This window comes from Saccopteryx leptura, chromosome 5 (assembly GCF_036850995.1).
Source record: "Saccopteryx leptura isolate mSacLep1 chromosome 5, mSacLep1_pri_phased_curated, whole genome shotgun sequence".
In the NCBI taxonomy this organism is placed as follows: domain Eukaryota; kingdom Metazoa; phylum Chordata; class Mammalia; order Chiroptera; family Emballonuridae; genus Saccopteryx; species Saccopteryx leptura.
In genome coordinates this window covers 202,684,179-202,708,262 of record NC_089507.1, presented here as the reverse complement: position 1 = coordinate 202,708,262, position 24,084 = coordinate 202,684,179, and the positions used below count along the sequence as shown (strand labels likewise).

The 24,084-nt window shown below is 48.6% G+C and overlaps 1 protein-coding gene across 1 annotated transcript in view; it reads right to left on the bottom strand.

The window, feature by feature from the left end:
* Window positions 1–19,402, bottom strand: part of PREX1 (phosphatidylinositol-3,4,5-trisphosphate dependent Rac exchange factor 1) — a 176,199-nt gene extending 156,797 nt beyond the window's left edge. Inside the window, exon 1 of the mRNA XM_066387557.1 lies at window positions 19,065–19,402. Within this exon, the coding sequence (XP_066243654.1) occupies window positions 19,065–19,277 (213 nt within the window). The 5' untranslated portion in view covers window positions 19,278–19,402. The remainder of the gene's footprint in view (window positions 1–19,064) is intronic.
* Between the last annotated feature and the right edge of the window lie 4,682 nt (window positions 19,403–24,084).

Genomic DNA, 24,084 nt, shown 5'->3' with positions numbered 1-24,084 from the left:
TCCAAGGATGTGCCTGAGCAAAAGGTAGGATGGAGGGGCTGTTAACCAGATGGAAGGGAGCCGAGCGAGGGGCAAGCTGGAGAAGACAGGGAGTCTGCAATGCACTAGACACCCCAGGAGAGACGTCCAGTTGTCATCGGGACATAGACACCTAGAGAGGTCAGTGCAGGAGATATAAATTTGTGTCAGCAAGGGGATGGCATTTAAAGTGATTGAACACGACGAATGCAACAATGGAATGATGTAAAAAATGACAGAGAAAGAGAAAAGAAATTGTCCCTGTCTCTCCGGTACTGGGCCCCTGTTCCCACCAGCCTCCTGAACTACGACGTGCTGGGGGAAAGGGGTGACAAAGAGAAACAGGGATTCAGTGTCTTATTCTGGAATGCGTGCTGTAGGCAAGGGAGTTCAGCATCCACCATCTCCCCACCCCAGTCCCAACTCCACTCCGTCACGCAGCTGAGAAACTGAGGCTCAGAGAGAGGTACAGCTGACTCAAGGTGATCTGACGGCCAACTCAGCAGGCAGAGCTGCTCCATCCAGGCCCCAAGCTGCAGACACAACACTCTGCCACCATCACCGCTTTGTATGAGCAAAAATAAACAGACCCTCCCCCCCACCACCACCTTCCATGGCTGCCAGCACAGAGACTGTGACAAAGGCCTGACACACGGGGAGGGGACTGAGAAAGCATCTTGGCCTGAGGCGTCATAGTGACAGGCAGATGCCAGTTCTGGCACCAAGCTGGGAAGCCAGGAGGAGCAGCCAGCACCAAACCCACACCTGGGTCTCCAAGTCCGCCCCTGGCCCTCCCCACCCCACCCCGGCGCCGAGGGTGTCCCTCTTCCTCGACTTGCAGGCCAACTCTGAACCCAGAGCTCCACCTCTCTCCCCCAGGAACAGGGTATCCTGCTCCCACCTTGGTTTCGAAACCTCTCCAAGTCTTGATGTCCTCATCTGTAAGATGGGCAGCAAAAACAGAAACATTTATGTCATCACTTTATCATAGCAGCTAATATGTGTTGCACTCTTACTATGTGTGTGCCAGACACTGACCTCAACCAGGGGTTTCAACCAGGTAATTGTCGTAGGGCTGTCCTGGGCTCTGCAGGATCTGTGGCGACACCTCTGCTTTCTACCCACTAGGTACCAGCAGCATCCTTCCTCCCCAGTTACGACAATCAAAAATGTCTGCTGACAATGCCCAAGTCCCCTGGGGGGTGGCAAAAATAGCCCTCATTTGAGAACCACTGCTCTAGGCGCAGTTCTACACTGACTAAGACATCAGCTCCATGAGGGCAAAGTGCTCTGTCCCTTTGTCAAATCTGGGCCCCGGACTTAAATTATAAGGACCTGGTTTCATAATCTTGCTGAACCACCCCACTATCTGATTCTCAAAGGACTATGGGAGAGTTTATATGACCCCATGTTATATACAGGTCTGCCACACAGTGTGTGAGAAGCCAGGAAGAGTCTTTTTCTTTTTCTTTTTTTTTTTTTTTAAGATCATCTTCACCTAAAATATAATAGATTAATTATAACTAATGAAACAATGCAACAAATATGTATCTTTCTCTACACCTCTCCCCATTCTCATCCCACGGCCACTAATGTTAAATTAATATCCTGGCATGCAAGCCATCGTACAGTGCCTTTCTCAACATTCATAAAACCTACCAAGGAAGTGTTTTTGTTTTTATTTTTCTACAAAATTGGGATCACACTCTACATTTGACTTGTAACTTAACCTTTCTTGCTTAACAGCATAGCGCATGCCTCCTTTCACATCGAGATATGAGATCAGCCACATTCCTTTAATAAACCAGCGATTTTCATTTCATGGCACACATTAACTGATTATGAAAATTCTGCGGCACAGCAAAAAATATATGTTTTGCCAATCTGACAAAAAAAATAAGGTATAATTTTGATTCATTCACACCGGACAGTTATTGTTGTGTTGGCTGACATCATTCTTTAATGTGACAATCTAAATAGTCAGGTATTGCATATTTCAAAAATTCTTGCAGCACCCCGGTTGAAAATCGCTGCTTTAAACAGCCGTCTGATATTCCCAACATGTGAATGAACAACAACCTTAGACTTTTCTATGTTAATGAATTCAATACCCATGTGGTTTCCTTTGGGGGTGAGGGAGCTAGTATAAACAAAGCTGGAATAAACATCTTTGCAACTTACATCTTTACATACTTTTTTATTGGTTCTACATAATACATATCCCAAAGGAACTGAATCAAAGGGTACTGTGGTTTTTCTTTTTTTTTTTCTTTTTTTTGTATTTTTCTTAAGTTGGAAACGGGGAGGCAGTCAGACAGACCCCCGCATGCGCCCAACCGGGATCCACCCGGCACGCCCACCAGGGGGCGATGCTCTGCCCATCTGGGGCATCGCTCTGTTGTGACCAGAGCCATTCTAACGCCTGAGGCAGAGGCCACAGAGCCATCCTCAGCACCCGGGCAAACTTTGCTCCAATGGAGCCTTGGCTGCGGGAAGGGAAGAGAGAGAAAGAGAGGAAGGAGAGGGGGAGGGGTGGAGAAGCAGATGGGTGCTTCTCCTGTGTGCCCTGGCAGGGAATCGAACCCGGGACTCCTGCACACCAGGCCGATGCTCTACCACTGAGCTAACCGGCCAGGGCCAGTTTTTCATTTTTAAAGATATTGCTAGACTATTTTTCCCAAAACACAGCAGTCATTTAACACTCCCACCACTCTCGCCAGCAGCATATGAAACTGCCTGTTTCCCAGCAGCTATGCCAGCACTGAGTATTACCACTTTTTGTGTGCGTATGAAATAGTGTAATGCTATAGAAGGTAATGTTGACGGATGTGGCTACTCAGCAGAAACGTGGCTCCACATTCTCATTCCACAGAACCAATTCAAAAGCATTCTAGACCCAGCTGAAGATAAAGGGTTGTGGGGGAGCAGGCTGTCCATCTACCAGGCCCTTAGAAGCCTTCCTCCCAAGCCCCTCCCCATCCTCACAAGCTGACTCTTGAGCCTGCACCATCCTCACTTCTGAAATGGATTTCACACCCAGGCATAACAAAGATGCCTTTGTCACTAGGAAAGAGGGAGCAACTGTTGCCAGAACATTCTGGGTTCTGTTCATTCAAATCTCCATGTGTGGGGAGGAGGAGGGGGAAGAGGGGGGAGAACACGATGCTTCCCACTCTGGGGCCGACCGCAAGGATAGACGCCTTGGGAAGGGCTGGGGTAGCCCCAACCTCCCTGCCGTTCATTCACTGGTTCATTCCACAAATATCTGCTGAGCACTCACAATGCGCCCAGGCACTACAGGAAGCATGTTACAATCACCACCTCATACAATTCATTCCCACAGCCCGATAAGAGACATAACATGCTTTATTATTATTATTATTATTACTGATTGATTTTAGAGAAAGAGAGAGGAAGAGAGAGATATCAATTTGTTGTTCTACTGGTTTATGCATTCTTTGGTTGATTTTTGTATGTGCCCTGAGCAGGGATCAAACCTGCAACCTTGGTGTATGTATCAGGATGATGCTCTAGCCAACTGAGCTCCCGGGCCAGAGAGAGAGGTAACATCCTTAAACCCATTTTACAGATGAGAAAACTCAGGGCTCATTGAGATCAAGCCAAGACTCAAGGTCATACAGCTAGTAAATAACAAGGATCACTAGGGAGGAGCAATTAACCAACTTCTAACCACACCCCAAACCCCAGCTGCCATGTTGTTCCGGCAGGGCCACCATGGCAGCTTCCTCCTTCTGTCTCCACTCTGGCCCCCTAAAATCCATTCTCCACTGGCAGTCAGAAGAATCCTGCAAAAACTAAGTCAGATTGTCCCCTCCTCTGCTCAAAAGCTCCAAGGGCTCCCATCTTGCTCAGCATAAAACGTGAAGTCCTCACGACGGACCACAGGCCCTGGACAATCTTCCCACCAGCCTCCTCACTCCTACCGTTCGTTACCTCCCTGACTTCACCTCCAATTCACCCTCCAGCTGGCTCACTCTGCTCCAGCCACTCTGTCCTCCTTGCTATTCTTGAAACATGTTCCTGCCTCAGGACCTTTGCATTTGCTGTTCCCTGTGCCTGGAATGCTCTACCCACAGATACAGAGATTAAGTCATTTTCCTGAGGTGACACATTTAGAAGGAGCAGAGACTACATTCAAACCCAGGCTACGTGGCATGAAAGAAAACAACACACACAACGATGTCTCCAATGAGAGAAAGATGCTATGTGACCATGGGCAGGTTACTGAACTTTTCTGAACCCGTTTCCTGATTTATGAAATAGGCAACATAGAAACACCTTCCCCATCAGGTTTCTGGAAGGCTACATTGCTTGGGACATGTCCACTGAGCACAGTACCTTACCCAGGTGGACACTGGTGTTATTATTAGATCTGTGGAAATAGCTGGAATTGTCAGAGACAGCCTCCTGAGAAAGCAGTATATAAGCAAAGCTTTGAAGGTAAGAATTAGAAAAACTACAAGGCAATGAAGTGGACCAGGTGACAAGAGGGTTCCCCTGGGACCCAAGGCTTGAGCAAAAGCAAAGGCTTCCAGTCTGGGATGGAAGCCCCAATGCAGAGAAGCGATGTTCCCACTGAGCTCCCACCCTTCTTCCAGTCCCAGCTCCCTGGGGTCTTCCTCCAGTCCCAGCTCCCTGGGGTCTTCCCTCTGGGAACCACTACTCCCTCACTGCAATATGGCCCGAGGGGCCCCTCAACCAGACCTGGCCAGGCAGGATCTCAGTGACTAGTTCAGGGATGGGAGCATGACCCAAGGCAGCCAATCAGAGCCCATCCCAGGACAACTGACCAGACCCTTCCTTACACAGCCAAGCAACCTCCATATTTATTAAGGCTATTTGGGCTGGGTTTCCTGTCCCTCGCAACCAAAGACTCCTGACAACTAGCTCTAGCTAATCTCAGCAGCAACAGCAGTGCTATCACTGTTGTTATTATTGTTGTTGTTATTATTATTTCAAAACCTTCTTGGTTTTGGAGAAAGAAGGTAGGGGACAGGTCTCCGCTGGGCTACCCAAGCGTAAGAAGACAGCAAGCCTGACTGTGACAGTATCAGGGTCCTACAGGCCAAAAAGGGCCCCAGACCAAACTGAGAGACCATCGCACACCCTTGTAGGAACCCACCACTTCCTCTCAGGGGTCTGCACCCCAAGGTCTACCACAGGAGCATAAGAACAGAGTAAGATTCAGGAAACACAACATGCGAACGTGGGAACACAACATGCGATCGTGGGAACCTACGGCTGATGTTGGAGAAAAAGGCAGGACGGTGACTGCCCACAGGCCACAGGAAGTGGAATTTGGGGTAACAAATCACCCTTTCTAAGGGAGATCCATCTTCTCCCCTCTACCCGTCTCAGAGAACAGAAGGACCACCCACACACTGGAACATGCATCTCAAACTCAAATGCCCACAGGGGCCATGCAGGTCAGGGGGTAGGGGAACTAGATGAGTATCCTTTGTAATGACAATGAATCCTTTTAACAGAAAAGCACTGTTTTGCTTATTAAACACAGTTCTAATAAACACATTTTTGCTTACTAAACATCTTTTTTTTCCAGAGAGAAACCTGTCACCTCCTACTTTTCCTAAAACACGTGTCCCTCTTGGTCTGGCTTTCAGTTTTCCATCTGATAGAAACAAAGGTTGGAAGAACCCTTGCCCATTGCCCTATTAAATCTACTACTAAAAAAAAAAAGAAATAAACAGCAGGATGTTTATGATAAATGGCAATCAATATTTGGGTCAGTGTCAGGGATAATAAAGAAGGGTGGGGACTGCGGCAAACTGAAGACCAGAAAGCTTATCTAAAACAGGCAGCCGCTATTCAGCTCCAGCCACATGTTTGCCTTCAGAATGCAAGCTTGATGTGGATAAATCTTTTGGTTATTTAAAAAAACAGAAATATAGATTTTAGATTTTTGTATGAAATTTCTTTTGTATAAATTTCAAATTTTTCAATGTTGGCAATAAAAAAAAAATTGAAGACACTGTATAGGCCTGACAAAATCTACTTATATGCCTGAGCTGCTGGCCTGAGGACCCCCAGTTTGGAACTCATAGTGCTATGGACTCGTGAATCATGAATGATAGTAACTAACACACACACACACACACACACACACACACACACACACCACTTATGATCACTAAACTCAAAGAATCTGATAACAATAGTTCCCAGAGACGCAGCAATCCTCTGGGCACACAGGATTCCTCGGACTCACCTGAATATGACTTAAAACCTCCCTCTGTCCTCCAAGGCATCTTAGCTGTTGGATAAAAGCAGGACATCACAGGAGGGGAGTCAGAAAACCTACAATCAAGTCCCATCTCAGCCACAGGCTCACTCGGTAGGCCTGGGTCAAGTCACTGAACGGCCCAGAGCCTCCGTTTCCCTTCTGGACGAACGCGTGAGATGATGCCTTAGTTTCTCGCAGCTCTGACAACCTAATTCTAGGATTCCACTTGCTAGTGATTTATTTTCGTCAGTCAAGACCAAAAGGTCCTAAGCCAAGGTTTCTTAACTTCTTTAAAAAAATTTTTTTCCATTGATTTGAGGAAGAGGGGGAAGGGAGGGAGAGAAAGAGAGAAGCATCAACTTGTTGTCCTACTTAGTTGTTCTATTTAGTTGTGCATTCATTGGTTGCTTCTCATACGATCAAACCCACAACCTCAGCACACCAGGACGACGTCCTATCCACTGAGCAACCCAGCCAGGACCCTAAGCCAAGGTGTCTTCAGCTCTCAGTTACAAAATCGATGAAAGAACTGGCAGACTGCCCTGGCCGGGTAGCTCGGTTGGCTAGAGCATTGAGCTAAAGTACAGAGGTTGCCGGTTCGATCCCTGGTCAGGGCACATACAGGTACAGATCAATGTTCCTGTCTCTGTCTCTCTCACTCTCAAATCAATAAAATAAACATTTTTAAAAAGAAAAAAACCTGGCAGACTGAAAAAAAATGCACGTGATCTGTAACCTTGAAATACTGAAAACCATATAAGTTCCCAATATAAGAGGAACAGTTTAATAATAATAATAATAATTACTATTTTATGCATAATACATATGGAGTACTTACCATGTGGCAGGCATTGTTCCAAGAGCTTTATAGATCTGAATTCTTCTAATTCTCCCATCAATCTAAGAGGTTGGCACTAATTTTGGAAATGAGGAAACTGAGGCACACACAGGTAAAGCAGTTTGCTCATGATCACACAAATAATAAATAGCCAGGATTCAATCTGGACCAAAGGATCCTGAGGCCCGAGGTTTCATTATGAAGCCATCAAAGGTCTGCTGATGAAGAGTGCTTGTAGGAACATGAGGAAGCACACAGAACAAGTGAAGAAATACTATCGTGTACAGTGTGATCACACCCAGGCCAAGACAAAATGCACAGAACAAGGAGGAAATGCATGGAAAGGTGAACCAGCTATTGGAAGGGTGAGGTCATTTTACTCATCTTTATTTTCCAAATGTCCTACAGTGAACACAGTGATGGCAAACATGGCCAGGGCATGGCAGGCGTCCCTAGGAACCAGCACCGTGAGCAGCACCAACTACGTCATGCCACCTAAATAAGCAGCCTCCTAGAAAGTGGGGGCCTCATGCCCACCCCAGGGACACAGACGTTCACCTGCCCCACGACTGCTGTATCCTGTATCTACAGCAGGGCCAGTCACACGGCAGGCGCCCAAGAAAAAGTGTGGAAGACGAGAACAGAGATTTCCCCGTTTTACAGCTAAGGAAACTGAGGTCCAGAAGTCCGTTGTCCACGGTCACAGAGCTGGTACACGGTAGCCGGGGACAAGCACTGACAGAGCCACATCTTAGCAGAGAATTTCCACTCGCATCATTAGGGGTAGAAACCACAGATGGTCAAAATCACCAAAGAGACTGGGAGACTAAAAAGGATGTGTGATCCAGGACTAGACCCTGGATTGAGTATGGAAATGGGGGGCAGGGGGAATAGGCATAAAAGATGTTTTGGGGGAAACAGGTGAAATCTGGATATAGACTGTGGATTATACAATTTAGTATCGATGTTAACTGTCCTGATTTTGTTTATTGTGCTATGGCTATACAAGAGAATAACCATACTCTAAGGAGATAGAGCTGAACTATTTAGGGGTCTCCTGTCTACAATTTCTCTCAAATGGATCAAAGTATTAAGAATAACAATGTGCATGTGCGTGTGTGTGCATGTGTGTGCACGTGCGTGTGCACGCACACGTGTAGGGGGAGACAGGGAAGAGGACTGGTAGGGGGGATGATAAAGTGAATGCAGCCAGTGGCCAAAAATTGGTGAATCTGGGTGAAGGGTATCAAGGGCCACACTGTATTGGTGAAATGTCAAACCAGAAAATTACCGGGGAAGTGGGTGGGGGCAGCTGGAGGAGAATACAGGGCGGATAAATGGGGATGGACAGAGACTCGCCTTGGGGTGGTGAACACGCAATATAGTGTATAGACGATGTGTTGTGGAACTGTACACCTGAAACCTGTATAAAACTTTGTTAACCAGTGTCACCCCAACATATTCAATAAAAAAGGAAAAAGAAGTTACCAGAAAAATGAGCTCTGAAAAACAGTATTGAATTGCCCATAAATACAGCATACTGGGGTTTTGTGTCTAGACCCCTCCCTGTCTGTACGTAAAAATGTATGAGCTATCCAGCCAGGAACACACACAGAACATTCTCCCCTGCCTGGCTCCATAAGAGAGCTCCTGTTGCTGAATGGGCACAAGGACCTGTGCTGTGACACACACTCCTTCACTATATTTATGACCTTTGTGACGAAGGGGAAATAAATCTTAAAAACCACCCAATCAACAGCCTGGCCAGTTAACAGCTGGTGGCTGGGACCACACAGAGCTCCTTCTGCCCTCCCTGTGTGGTAAGGGCAGGAGGCCAAGGACGCCAGTTTGCAGCCACTCCCCACACTGGGGTCCATGGTCCCCAAAATCAAGGTCACTCATTAAGAAAGCGGCAGGAACCAGAAGGGTCTGTATCATAGTGTGCACCCCTCCCTCTCACTCACTCACTCACTCCTCTGACCAATACTAACAGAGCACCCAGCATGTGCTCGATACTGGAGATTTGTCAGTGAACCCAGCAGACCAGGGTTCTGACCTCGCATGACTTATATTCTGATGGGGAAGGCAGACACTAAGCAAGTAAACAGGATAATTTCAGAGACTGGCAGGTGCTGAGAAGAACAGGTGTGGTGCACGTAGACAATGTGACTAGCAGGCTCCCTGAGAAAGTGACACTCAAAGATAGGAAGGGGCACCTGGTGCAAAGCACAGTCAAAGGGGTTGCAGGCAAGAGGAACAGCAAATGAAAAGGCTCAGAGGCTAGAATCAGCCTAGTATGGTTCAAGAACAAAAAGAAAGTTTAATGAGGTTGCTACGGTGAGATGAGGAAACTGAGGCTCAGAGAAGGAAAGCTCCTGCCCAGGGTCACAGAGCCACTGAAAGGCAAACCATCTGGGCTGGACACTACATGCTTGATCATGACACCACACTGCATCAGATTCCCTCAGCCAAAACTCTCACACATGCCTTTTAATAGTTAGAAAACATCAGACTATCTCAGTCCCACGTCCCAAAAAGTCTGCACAAAAATACTTAACACTTACATAAATCAAGAAAATCACATATTGTAAGAAAACATAAACAGGTATAACAAATATTTAATGAGCACCTACTATGTGCCAGGCACTGTTCTTGGTACCAGACAGACAGAGTGAATAAAAGGAGCTAGGAAGTGATGAGGTGGGGGGTGGAGCACAATTTTGAATGGTGGGGGAGGGGTCAGAGAAGACTTGTCAAGGACAGGACACTGAGCAAAGGCCTGAACAAGTGAGCCTTGGGGACAGCCATAGGAATAGCCCTGGGGATTCCAGGAGAACATTCCAGGCAGAGCTAGTGAGAGGACCCTGAGGCAGGAGCACCCAGGTGCATTTGAAAAAAGGCAAATGTGGCAGAGATGAAACGGAGGAGGGGTCAGGAGCAAGAGGAGATTCTGGAATTAGACAGCGGTGCTAACTGTACGACTTTGTGAATATACTCAAACCTCGGGATCACACCCTCAGAGAAAGTGGGGCTTATGGTATGCACATCATATCTCAATTAAAACCAACTGTATGAGGAAAAAAGAATAATAAAGGAAGGGATGGGTAAAGTAGCAGAGGCCGATCTTGCAAAACCTTCTAGGCCATTCTCAGCAAGGGCTTTGAGGGACATGGGAGGGACGGGAGGGCTTGGGGCAGGGCAGTGGCACACACTGTCTTAAGTGTTAACTGGATCCCTCAGGCTGTGTATGGCGAACAGAATGTGGGAGGCAAGGGTAACAGCAGAGGAGGTGACTGCAATAGCCCTGGCCATTTCCAAACTGTGTATCCTTGGGCAAGCCACTTTGACCTCTCTGTGCCTGGGTCTGAAAAAGATGTTGGTCACAGGACAGAGGTGAGAGCTCCTATCTTGTAAAGTGTTGTTATGATGGCTATGAGTGGAGGGTGGAGTCGAAGGTGCCATCAAACAGTTTTTAATCATGCAAATGAGTTTCCTGAACAGAAAACAAAGGGTGCCTTCCTCCTTTACAGGAAGCAGGGACCCACATCAACAGCCCTCCCAACCAGCGGCCACCAGCACAACCTGTCCATGCCCAGGCCACAACCAGGGACTCAAACTCCTCTCCAGGTGTGGTCTGCTAAGATACAATTATCTACAGGGAGGCCCAGACTGTGGAGAGAGATGGCCCTGGGTCACATAGCAGCTTGGGAGCAACTGGGAATTTGCCTAAGGGAGAGTGTGGCTCTCTCTCATGGATGAGTGTCCAGGCGATAGGCAGGTGGTGGTTATCGGGCCCTTGGAAAGGCACTGTGCAGTCCTGATTTTCAGGTCCTCAATTAGACAGTGCCACACCCCTGCTGAAAACCCTCCATGAGCTCCTCACCCCACTAATAAAATCCAAACTGCTCACCAGATATATGAGGCCCATGCCACCTGCCCCCATTACCCATGCCAACCTCATCTCCCCTGCTCTCCTTAGCCACAAACCACCTTAGCCTCTGGCTGTTCCTCAAACAAGCAGAGCATGGTCCTACCTCAGGGCCCTGGCATATGCTATTTCATCTACCTGAGCACACTTCTCTCAACTCTTTCCACAGCTGGCTCCTTTTCTGCCACAGGATTTAGAACAGATGTCACCTCCTCAGAGAGGCCCTCCTTGATCACTCCATCTCAACAGATGCCACCATCTGTATCACCAACATATCCCAATTTTACATATCTCCTTCTTGGTGCATCTGTGTGGACCTGAGCAAGTTATTCAACCTCTCTGGGCTTTAGTTTCCCCATCTACAAAATAGGTACAATGATGATGTCTATTCTACCTCAGAGGGCTGTGCAAGGGCACGAAGGGATAACTGAGGAGAGAGATGGCCCTGGGTCACACAGCAGCTTGGGAGCAACTGGGAATTTGCCTAAGGGAGAGTGTGGCTCTCTCTCATGGATGAGTGTCCAGGCGATAGGCAGGTGGTGGTTATCGGGCCCTTGGAAAGGCACTGTGTAGTCCTGATTTTCAGGTCCTCAATTAGACAGTGCCACACACAGCACTTGGCACAGTCCCTGGCACAAAGTAGGGCCTCACTGGATTATGTTATTATTACTGCACCTCCTGTCACTTTCTCAAGCGATCTCTTTGTCATATCTGAAGATTCGATGAGGGAAGGGACTCTGTCCACCTTGTCCTGGCCACGTGCCAGCACCTAGCTGTGTCTGGCACATAGTATATACTTAGTGTCCATTTATTGAGTCAGTGAGTGAATGAATGAATGAATGAATGAATGAAATAAAGTATTGACTGTGCACACCCTGCTCTGACCCTGACCTCGCTCCTCCTGAAAGCAGCTCCTTACAGAAGCCATCCAGCCTCTGCTGCAAGGGGGACAGTACAAGACCCCAGACCCCAGTGGCCGATGACACCTGCTTCCACCAGCCTTCGTGGCCCTAGTGCTGCCAGCCTGAAATAGCCTCGCCTCCCCTGGCCCAGAATCAAGGGATCGTCTGTCAGTTCCACCCTGGGGAAGGAACCAGGCGGGTAAACACAGATTGAGTGTCTGACCACAAGACAAAAGAGGGGTGAGCAGATCCCCTTATGGTCCTCATGAACCAAGAAAATAAACTTAAAAACCCACACAGGGCTGGGAGGCTAGAGGGCTTCCCTCCTTCCTGGGGGCCTCCTCTTAGAGAACAGGAGAGGCTACGGCAGGAACTGGGTGAACGTAACCTTGGCTCTGCGTTCAGCTGTGCCAGGCACGTGGATGACTGCACTCCCTCGATCCCCTCCATTGTACAGATGGAGAAACCAGGGCTCACAGAGACAAAAGGACTTGCCCAAGATCACACAGGGGCAGAGATTCGAATCAGGGCCTTTTGTTTCTAGCATCCGTCCTCTTAACCATGAACCCAAGACACACCACAGGGTGAAAAGAACAAACTATATCATGCTAATTGTGTAAATACATAAATATATTTGGTTGTCCCAACTTAGAGAAGGGGATATTACTGGTATCTAGTGGCATCTAAGGGTGCTGTTAAATATCCTACAATGCACAGGACAGTCCCCCACAACAAAGAATGATCACACCCCAATATGTCAATAGTAGCTGAGGGTCAAAAGATGGAAGGATTCAGCCCAGACCAGTTGTTCGGGTGAAGACACAAATCCCCTGAGAAGGACATGGGCCACGCCAGCCCTTACCCCAGAACTTTCGGTATGGAACCCTGAACAGCTGCAGGGCCACCACCCTTGACCAAAGATCACTTCCTTCTGGGGACCACAACTTCTTCAGGGGGTCGCTCTGGGCAAAGGGGAGGAGCCTCACCTGCAAAACAAGGAGATTCAAACCCCCTGGCTTACTTTCAAGTTCTGCCTCCTAAACTCCAAAGCTAGAATCAGCTCTGACCTCACCCTGTGTCTGGGGAACAAGGTTGGTGGGACTCAGCATGCCAATTTGATCAGCCCATCCTGATCACCCATCGCCAGCCAAGGTTCCAGCCAGAAAGTCTGTGTGTGTTGGAAAAAAAGAAGAGAAACCACAAAAACTTGAGAGGTCAAGCTCTGCAGCCCAGCATGGCCTGCTTCAAAGACTTAACTCTTGAAAAGCTTTAAGAGAGGGGGTCGTAAAGCAAGAGGACGAGGGTTCCTTGATCCGAGCAAGTGGCCCAAAGCCCAGCAGGTCTTCCACCCACTGGCTTGATAAAAGGGACCCTCTCTAAAAAAGGGGTACCCTGGAGCCTCCTAAAGCTGGGAACACCAACCCCATCCATATTTTCTTAAAGGGACAGATAAATGGTTTACAAGGGCAAACACCAGAATAATAGTGAATGGGTGTCCAGTACGCTCATCTGAAGAAAACTCATTCAAATGCACGAATTCTGGCATCTCCATTGGGTCATCCTTCCCATTAAGACAAGGACCACATCTGCCCTGTCAACAGCTGCATTTTCCTGGCCTCAAACACTATCTGGAACATACAGCATGTGTTCCATAAATCCCTGCCCGCTGAGAAAAGCAACCTAATTTATTTACAGTTTTACCTTTTCACAGCTCTGTTTGCCACATGCAAAAGATGGGGCCCATCTAACTCCTGCTGACACAGGATTTTATCATCAAAAGATTTGCACTCACTTCCTGATGATGTTCAGCCCAATACAAAACGGCCTGGTCCAGGCTCTTTTGGTTTAATTCTTACCCACCTGGGAGGTCCAAAGATCTCACAAAGGCAGTAATCTTGGTCATAAATATAGCATCAAGATCAGGGTAGTTAGTGGTAAAGAAAGTGGACTATGCAGTCTGACTACCTGGGTTCGAATCCCAGTTCTGTCAGGCTGTGTGGTCTTGGGAAACTGACCTAGCTTCTCTGTGCCTTCATTTCCTTTTTAAAATGGAAAGCACAACAATACCTGAAAGTTCTGAGTTGATACACAAAGAATACTTTATACAGGGCTGGCAAACATTTAGCACTATGCAAGCGTTATTTAGCAAACTATTATCACTTGCTGTTGCATTGATCTGCATTAACAGTCATGCTGAAAAAAATATAATTCTGTTGGAGTTTTGTAAAAATATACATTCGTACACATATGAATAATGGTCTATGAAAAGGGCATAACAAACAGGATTTCTTAGTACATTTTTACTTTATCTTCCTGCTTGCCTTTCGCCACAATATACATCTGTCAGGCCTTTTCTCCAAACTCCTTTAATGTTATACATACAACGTTCACGTGTGTATTACAGTTATTGTTTATTTTCCCAAAGTGGACTGTGTTAGATACACTTCTTAGCATCGTACTTTTCCCAGCACAACCTCATGAGAACCCCCCCTCCAGTCACTGTTCCAGTGACTACAGAAAGGAGAACATGCTCCGCCACCCCCATCCTCCAGCACTGCTCCCTGGTGTCAGACTAGGAGCACAGAACATTTTAAAAAAAAAAAAACAAAAAGCAGTGACAACACAAAACCACAGTTTCTTGTTTTGGTTAAGCAGAGCTCCAATGAGAAGAAAAGCTTTGGTCTCCAACCCCCAAAAAGCAGAACCACCGAAAGCATTCTGGGAGCTTTCTGCTCACACCCTCGACACTCAGGAACGCAAGCCCAGCCCATTCAGTGGGGGCAGACTCTCTAGGTGCCTAGAAGTGACAGGTCTCTGTCCTCAGCCAAGGGGAGCCCTTTGAGGGACTGCTGACCAACCCTCACCCAGGAGTCTCTCTGCCCATCCACCCAAGCTCGCCCTCTCTTCCACCACTGCCCAGTTAGAACACCTCCACACGGCCTGTTGGCACCTGCCCCTGAGGTCTCCCTCCTTGCAGGCAGAGACCCCTTGGCCTAAACCAATCCAACCAAGAGGCAGGTGGACCCAATTCTCCCTCAGCCTCCTCTTTAAGGGGCAAGACTTTGAGTCCCAAACCAACTCCCTCATCTGGCCCCCACTGCTGCACATCCCCAAAAAAGCCACCATAGCATTCTGGGCACCTACTATGTACCTGGCGGAGTTCAAGAGCTTTACCTCAGGTTCATTCGAGCTTTACAATACCTCTATGAAACAGGGGCTATGCCCATTGTACAGATAGGGAAACTGAGCCACAGCGCAGGTTGGTGACCTGCCCAGTCAGTGTGAGGTACAGCCAGGATTTGAACCCCAGCAGCCTAACACCAGAACCCCACACTCAACCCTCACACCATGAACAGACACGGAGCACAGAGGAGGAACCCGGCAGCCTGACATTTCCATTCTTCTATAGGTCTGGCCATTCTGCACAAGACAGAAAAGGAGTCAGAGGGGAAGTAACTGGAGAAAGCACAGGCAGAGGGTCAGGGTCACACAGACCTGGGTTCGAATTCCAATTTTACCACCTTAATAAATCATGTGCGGAGTCCTTTATAAGCCAATGGCAGTGCAGTGGCTAGGGACATGAGCTCTGGTGTTGGCAGCCTGGGATCAAACACTGGCAATGCTGTCTACATGACCCAGGGAAGCTCACTTAAACTATCTTTGTCTCAGTGTCCTCATCTCCCAATGAGGATCACAATAGCAATCCTTTTTTAGGGATGTTGGGACGATCAAATGAGTTGATACATACAGAGTGCTTAAAACAGTAAATGGTAACTCAGTGTCAGTTCCTACATAGTAACCACTATTATTGTTATCATTAGCAATACTGCCCAAGAGTACACAGCCAGGGTGCACAAAGCTGGGGCCTCTAAACGCTGAGATCCAATGTTCCGAGTCAGAAGCCAGGGCAGTTTCTCTCACAACCTCTGTGGTGACCCCGAGAAAGATCCAGCATCTCTACAAGAGGGCTGTCCTTGCCTCTCCATGGCTCAAACATACACAAAACATGGCACCATAGTTGTCAGTCCCCTTTGGAGACAGGGAACGGGGTGCAGTCCAGCTCCTGAGCGAAGTGGGAAAAGACAGGGAGATTCTGGAGGAAACGGAGTCCCAGGACCGGAACCCAACAAAACCACCGGTTCCTGTGACCAGAGTTTACACGGTCAAAACGAAATTCACTCCGAGTCCCTGTCCTCCTTTTCTGTGCTGACTCAGATCTCACTTTCTCCAGGCAGCCCTCCCTGATAACCCCTGTTCTCCGGATGCTGGAATCACCTGTACTATTTGTTGAATTATCACAAAATAATTAATGGTAATAACTATTACTTCTATACCATACTGCCTGCCAGGCACTGTTCTAAATGCTTTATATATATTTATGTAATGCATCCTTTTAAAAATCCTCTAAGATAAGATTTATTATCATCCTCCATTTGACAGATGAGGAAAGTGAAGCTCAGAAAGGTTAAGCCACTTGCCTAAGGTCACAGGACTTAACCCCAAGCAGTCTGGCACAAAAGCCCAGCCTTGCACTTGGATTTTTGTGAACCCCCATTTTGCCGCCCTCCACCGAACTGGCCTCTCCTTGAGGGCAGGAACTGAGACCTGGATTTTCTGCACCTCCCACAATGCTCAGTCTGCACAAACGCTTCATTTCTCCTGGTAATGTAACCTTAAAACCAAGAGACACACGGAGGCCAGGGCAGCCTTTCGAGGTCTGTCTCTGCCACATGGAATTAAAAGCAGGGAGGGATTACTGAGCATTCTTCCATTCTCCCGTGCCAAGAGGCTGGGGGGGGGGGGGGAATCCCTTAGCAAGTATAAAAGCTGGGAGGAGAGAGTGGGAAGACAGAAGAGAATCACAACCTGCAGCCTGCCAGTCTCGCTGCTGCGTGGAAAGCCTTGGTAATTAGCCATTCCTGAAGCTCTGAGCCCTGGGTTTTCAACATGAAAAGGCCTTGGGTTGTTAGGGCAGTTTCGTATGTAAAACAAGAGAGCCTCCTGCGGCTCACAAAGTATGGCTGGTAAGGTTACACAATCAGTCCATTTCTGGCACCAGCTTAGGGACACCCGAAAGGACAAGGCAGGAAGGAAGCCTGGATTCCCTCCCCTCGTTTTACACGCGGGGAAACTGAGGCCACCAGGTGGTTGGTATGAGTAATCCAAGCCGTCGCTCATCTTAGGACTGATTGGTCAATCAAAAAAAAAAAAAAAAAGAAAGAAAGAAATTGATGAACTCAGCAAATTAAAAGTGCCAAAGAAATAATGGGGAAGTAGAGAAATCTCTTTATTTTTTCCTATTTCTTTATTAATCAAAGAGTTGATTCCAATCAATTTCCATTATTCCAGCTTCCTCAAACTCTACATGTAGAAAATGCAAAACCACAGTCAACCCACACAAAATCTCTGTCTGCTCTGAAACACACCACACCATCTAGGGCAACAGCTTTCTTTCCCATTAATAGAAAATTTGCTTTCCTCTCTCCCTTGCAGACTGAGGAGCAGGGAGCAGCTCAGAAGTGAGGAGTTCCATAGAATTTGACATTGCTTAGAGACGCCAGGGCTTGTCTATATCTTCAATTCAGAAACTGCCAGCCCTCAATCTGAGCAGATCCTTTTTTCTTTCTTTCTTTCTTTTTTTCTTTTTTTCTTTAACTGAGAGAGAAGGAGAGATGGGGGAGGAAAATGCTAACCCTGCCTTATTCTCACAGGCCTTTCCAGAAGAGTCCTTTAGCCAAATGGTTTTCAATGCCTCTGTACAACTACCTCCCCTCAACACACACATACACACACAGACAACCTCTTTTCACAGAGAAGGATTCTCTCCTCCCTGAGTTGAAACTCGGACCTCACACAGCCTCAGCTACGCCCCCCAAGCTACTGGGGACCCCGAGGATGCCAGAAGCTCCCTCTTCCCTACAGAGACTAGAAGCTGCAGAGCCTGGCTCTGAGGTCTCTAAAGGAGCCCCCACCACTCCCCCAGCCCTTCCTGAACCAGGATTAAAAGACTTCCTACAGCAGAGAAAGGAGTAAATGAGGTCCCAGCAGGAGGCACGGAGATTAAAGCCCTAGAGTCTCCTAACTTCCAAAGAGGCTTGGTCCGGTCCCACCCCACCTCCCAGCCCCCCAGCCACTTTTCTCACTTCCTAGGAGAGTAGGGAAGCGGCCCCTTCCTCCCTCTCACAGGAAAGAAAAAAGAAGAAGCAGCAGTAGCAACAGCAAGAAATGCCGCATAGGACAGGGGTTTAAAACACCCGCTGGGCCTGCCCTGCTTCAAAACCCACTATCCCCAATTAACGAGCTGGGTGATTTCTGGGCAAGTTATTCAGCCTCTCCGGGGCTAAACTCTCCCATCTATAAAATGGAAGAAATCATCGTTCCTACTTCATGGGCCACTTGTAAAGGTTAGCCTTCTAACGACACATGTGCGCTCCTGCCACGTACTAAGCGCTCAGTTGTTATTTTACAGTCTGTTGTCGTGGTTTTGGAACTTGGAGATGGGCCGGGGTCGGAGGAGGGGGGCGGGATTGCCCAGTCTTGAGTTCTAACCCTACTCTCCCCAAGCTCCAGCAAAAGCGTGTGCCCATATGGGGACTCGGAATCCTACTCTGGGGTTTTGACGATCTCCGTCTGTCTTCCGGGCTTTGGATTTTGTCCTACTCGACTCGGTGTGGAAGGACGCTGGGCTCTAGCATTTCCAGGGTCCGTCCTGGATGAGGAGTCGATGGTCCACCAGGCGGCAAAGAAAGCCCAGGGGGAAAAATGCAAGAGCGAAAGCTCCCGGCGCCTAGGTCCCAGAGCCCTTGCCTCACGGATGTAACTAATTTTAAAACTATTTGAAAGGCGGGGAGGGGAGAAGAAAAAGACAAAAGGGCAACGTGCCGGGGGGAAACGAAGTGCGGGAGACCTCGGGTCAGGGCTGGACTGCGGACCAGCCAGGGAGGCGACAGCCCAGCTCTGGAGAAAACGGGGTCTCCTCACTTTCCTGCGCGCCCCGCAGGGCGCCCCGGAGGCGACTCTAGCGACCCCCGGGATCCGCGGCCACAGGTTGTACGGGCCGCCCCGCACTGAGGCCCCGGCTCTCCACTGTCCCCAAGCGCCCCGAGAGACACTCACCGACTGCAAGAAACACAAGGTGCCCACGTAGTCCCTCTCGGTGCCCAAGATCTCATTGAGGACGCAGAGGCGGAGGCGCAGCTGGCGCTCCGACTCCCGGGCGGCCGCGCACGGACCAGAGCTGGGAGCCGCGGCGCCGGGGGCCCGGGGGTCCGGGCGGGCACCGTCCCCAGCCCCGTCGCCGCTGCGATCGCTGCCGCCGGGTACCTCCATCCTAGCGCGGCCGCGCGGCGCCGGCTCCTTCCCCCGCGCGGAGGTCGCGCCGAACGGCGACTCAGGCGTCCAAGCGCCCCATCCCGGACGGGGCGCGCCGGCTCAGCCGCGGGTCCGGCGCTTGGCGCGGCGGGCGGGAGGGCGGGACTGGGGGCGGGCGGCCCGGGCCGGGGGCGGAGGCAGCGAGCGGAGGCTGGACCTGGGGCTGGAGGAGGCGGCCTTCGGGGCTACCAGACGACGGGCCCCCGCCGCCCGCCTCCTAGGGAGCGTCTGCCAAGTGCCACGCCGCGCTGAGCCGCAGAGACGCGCCGCGGCGCTCGGAGCTACCGGAGCGGGGCCGCCCGCGGCGCTGGGGCGGGAAGAGTCCTCTGGAAGGGGCCCCGCGGAGCTCGGCGGCGAGCGCACCAACTCTTCACCCGAACGCGTGGCTCCCCCACCCCCGCCGCGGGCTACGCCACTCCCACCCGACACACGCGACTCCCTGCGCGCACAGGCACACGCAGGCAGGTCTGGCCCGCGCGGCTGCTGCTGGGCTGAGTAAACACCCAGCTGGAAAAGCTCGTGGCGGAGCCGCTCAGTAGCAAGCCCTCCCTAGTACAAGCGCCCCCGCCAGCCTAAGGAAGAAAGAGGGGCGGCCCCCGCCCGCGCAGTGTCGCCTCTGGGACACCCGGCCTTTTGGGTGCCCTCGGGCGCTGCCACGACCTTGGGAAGAAAGACGCGCAGTTCTCGCTCTCTCTTACTCCTTCTTTTTTCTTTCCCTTCCCTTATTCTTTCCTTCCATTCTTCCTTTTTCTCTTTCTTTCTGAACTTCTTTGCCCCCATGAGCTGAGCCTACCCTTTACACATTTCGCAAAAGAAATTATTTGCTTTCAGTTACTGATTGACAGCGGCTCTGACATCAACACCACCACCCCGCCATCCACGCACCACCACGGATAAGGTCTTGGGAACCTGGCTTCAAGTTCAGACTGTTCTGTGTGACAAATATCCTCACCTGCCTTGCGGGAGGTGTGATTCGGGTTCAAATTCCACCTTCCCCACTTGCTAACTGGGTGACTTTGGGCTGGTTTCCTTGCCTCAAGAGCCTCAGTGTTCTCATCAATACAATGAGAATAAAAATGATACCTTGTTCACAGGGTCCTTCACATGGTTATACATCAATCCATAGGAAGTTCTTGGAACAGTGCCCAGCACTTAAAGACTTCTGTATAAATGTTTATTCTTAATTATTACTGCATGTATAAACAGCTGTCTTGGCCAGGCCCCATTCTCCAAACTATCGGCACAATCCCTATTTACTGGCCAGAGATTGTGTTATCTCTGCAGTGGATTAGCTGTTTTAAATACTATCTCCCAGTAGACTGTAATTATCCTTTAGGCAGGAATAATATTGCTTATTTATTTTCTGTTCCAAACAACCAAGATTGTTCTCCCACTGGCCTCAGGGCAAATACTCAAAGTGCACTAAAGACCCAGAATAGACCTGACCTGTGGTGGCACAGAGGATAAAGCATCAACCTGGAACACTGAGGTCACTGGTTCAAAACCCTGCACTTGTCTGGTCAAGGCACATATGGGAGTTGATGCTTCCTGTTCCCCCCCCCCCTTTCTCTCTCTCTCTCTCTCTCTCTCTCTCTTGCTCTTTCTCATTCTCTATCTCTTCTCTAAAATAAATTTTTAAAAATTAAAATAAATAAATAAAGATCCAGAGTAGGAGTGGGGTAGCTTCTGCCCTCCAAGCTCTGTTCCTTTGGGATCATGGAGAAGGTAGCATTTGATCTGGGCCTTGAGTGACTGAAGTTCACCTGGGCAGGGAGTAAGGGGTGTTTGGTAAGTGAGCCTGCCCAACTTGGGTAGTGAGTCAATTATGTCCGAAAGGTGACTGACTGCCGAAGTTCTCAGAAAATTGGAGAGGTCTCAAGTAGGTCTGCTGTGCAACCTTAGACTGATCACACCTCTCTGAGCCTCAGTTGCTTCATCTTTAAAATGGGAACCTTTATAAGAGAAAAATATATATATAAAGCAGGGTTCCTCAACCTCAGGGCTATTGATGTTTGGGGTAATTCTTAGTTGTAGAGAGGCATCCTGTGCTTTGAAGAACATTTAACAGCATATTGTACTCATTAGATGCCATTAGCCCTGCCCCCCGCCCCGCAGGTTGTGACAACCAAAAATGTCTCCAGCCATTGCCAAATGTTCCCCAAGGGACAGAATAACCCCCAGTTGAGAACCACTAATAGAAAGTATCTGACAGATAACTGACACATAGTAGTTGCTCAATAAATGTTAGTCTCTTTCCCAACTGTAACCATGGAAGGTTTATTTCACCTTCAGAAAAATTTGTTTCTCTCTCTCTCTTTCTCTCTCTTTCTCTCTCTCTCTCTCTCTCTCTCTCTCTCTCTCTCTCTCTCACACACACACACACACACACACATACACACACGCGCGCACGCGCGCACGCACACACACACAGATCCCATACTTCACCCAAGGATTGGCACACACTGCCAAAAAGACCATCCAAACATTTCCACATGTGTGTGGAGTCCACCCTTGGCCCACCCCCAACCCTTCTATATCTGTTACTCCCTCAAATTCCTCTGTGAAAGATGATACAACTTATAATAAATTACTTAAGTTCTCTGTGCCTCCTTTTCCTCATCTGTGAACTGAGGATAATAACTACACTGACATCATAAGGTTGTTGCAAAGATTCCTGAGTTAATGCATGGAAAGCACTTAGAGCAGATACTGAACACCCAGTAGATGAAGGCTTTTATTTATTCAATTTGTGGATTGAGTGCTGAATTCATTCTACTGCATTGGGCTGCAAGGAGAAGAAAAATGAACATATTGATGATGAGTTAAAACATAAGGACATTATTTTTCTAACAAAAGGTCCTAAGGAGATTGGGTCCTCTGGCTGGTTCAGGAATTGAAGACAGGATGGACCAAGGTAACTTTGACCTTGCCATCCTCATCATAGTGGCTTTTCTCTCAAGGTTTGGAACCTCAGATTTACAAGATGGCTGCTACAGTGGCAACGTCCCCTGATAAAACAACAATTCTGAAGAAAAAAAAGAGAGAGAGAGAGAGACTGAGAAGGACAGGGGGCTTTCCTCTGTGCTCTCATCAGAGAAAGAGAGAACTTTCCACAAAGGCCCCACCCAGCAGGAAGACTTTTCCTTATACCTCACAAGCTAGCCTGGGTCATGTGAAAACCCTTAAATAGTCCCTGACCAAGAGCAGGGTTGTCACCATCAGCTCTATCTCCTGGAACGTGGTTGCCTGGAAATCCTGGGGTTCTGTTGTTAGGAGAGAAGTATCTGCCACAGTACCTACTGTATACTGGGCATTGAGTGAGATCATGAGATGACAGAAGTGAACAAGACCAACAACGTCAGGCCCTCGTGGAATTGACATTATTCGGTGCTGGGGAGGGCAATGATGAATTAAACAAAACAGCAAGTTCCTTCCATCATTCATTCAAAGAGTGTTTACTGACGGCTACTACTATGCACCAGGCTGGGACTCAGCAGCGAACACAACAGATAAGCTTCCTGCCTTCCTGGCACTTCCAGTCCAGAGCAGGGGGGAGAGGGACAATAACCACACAAACAAATAAGCAAGATCCTTTCATCTCCAGAGTTGGTTGGTTCAGGTCTTTGCTTCGGGTCACTGCCTACTTCAGATCTCATGACTGGGACAGGGGACTCAGCACTGCTGTCATCAATGAGGACTCCCCTGGTCCAGGGCCTGGCTGCCTCCCAGCTCCTCCTGGCACAGAGCGACTCACTGAACAGGCATGACTAAGCAACACAAGCTGGGGGAGCTTCTCTTTTCCTACCCTTGTTTCAGCCTTGATCTCCCCTCCCTTCTTCCCCATTACCTCCACCCATACCCTCCAGGATCTCCCACAGGGAGACCCCTTGGGCAGGACCTAAATAACATAGGCCATAAGTGGGAAAACATTCACCAAAAGAAAAGAAAAAAAGGAGGGGAAAATACTTTCCGGTTGGAGGGAGTGGAGTGGGAGCGATGATAATGATAGGGAAATTCTCTTCTACAGGGATAATTTTAGAGTTTCTGTTGCCGTGTCCTTCACAAATGTGGGTAAGATCATTTCGTTTCTATTGCATAAGTTTCACAGTTGCAGGGGAGAAGTTAATGCTGCTTGGAAACTTTAGATAGTTCCTTCTTCCATAACAAGAAGCTCTCAGATTCTGCAGGCTCCGGATTTGAAAGCCCCCTTCCCAAGCCCTGCTTAAAAGGAAAAAAAAGCAAGATAAATCAAGAATTTTGGTCCATCCCAAATTAAATGAGTCAGGTGAAAATGAGTAATCAGACTACCCAGGATTACTAGTCATTTCGTAAGCACAGATGAGTTCTCTGTAACTCACATCAGCTACATAGGGATCTTTTCCCCATTCTGAGAACCAAGACCAGCTTTCTGAAATGAGGCGTTATCTCCACCCTTGGCATCAGTCAGAACCGAACCCAATACTAGACACGCAGGCCAGGGTTCATTACTTCAGACCAAACTAGAATGCTCTTCCTAATCATCTTAGGCGAGCCACACCCCCATGACCAAGTGAAAACTTCTCCAAAGGAAGCCATACTGTTGAAAGCAGATCTCTCCAGAGGCCTCTGGTTCAAGGTCTGATTCAAACAAAATAGATAATAGATTAAATCAGGGCTCCAGAGCTTTGACAAATCTTATTCCTGCCAGAAAGCATTGGAAATATGGCCTGGAGGAAACAGAGAATAAATGCTTAAGACCTTCGTTTTGAACCCCGACTGTGCCGCT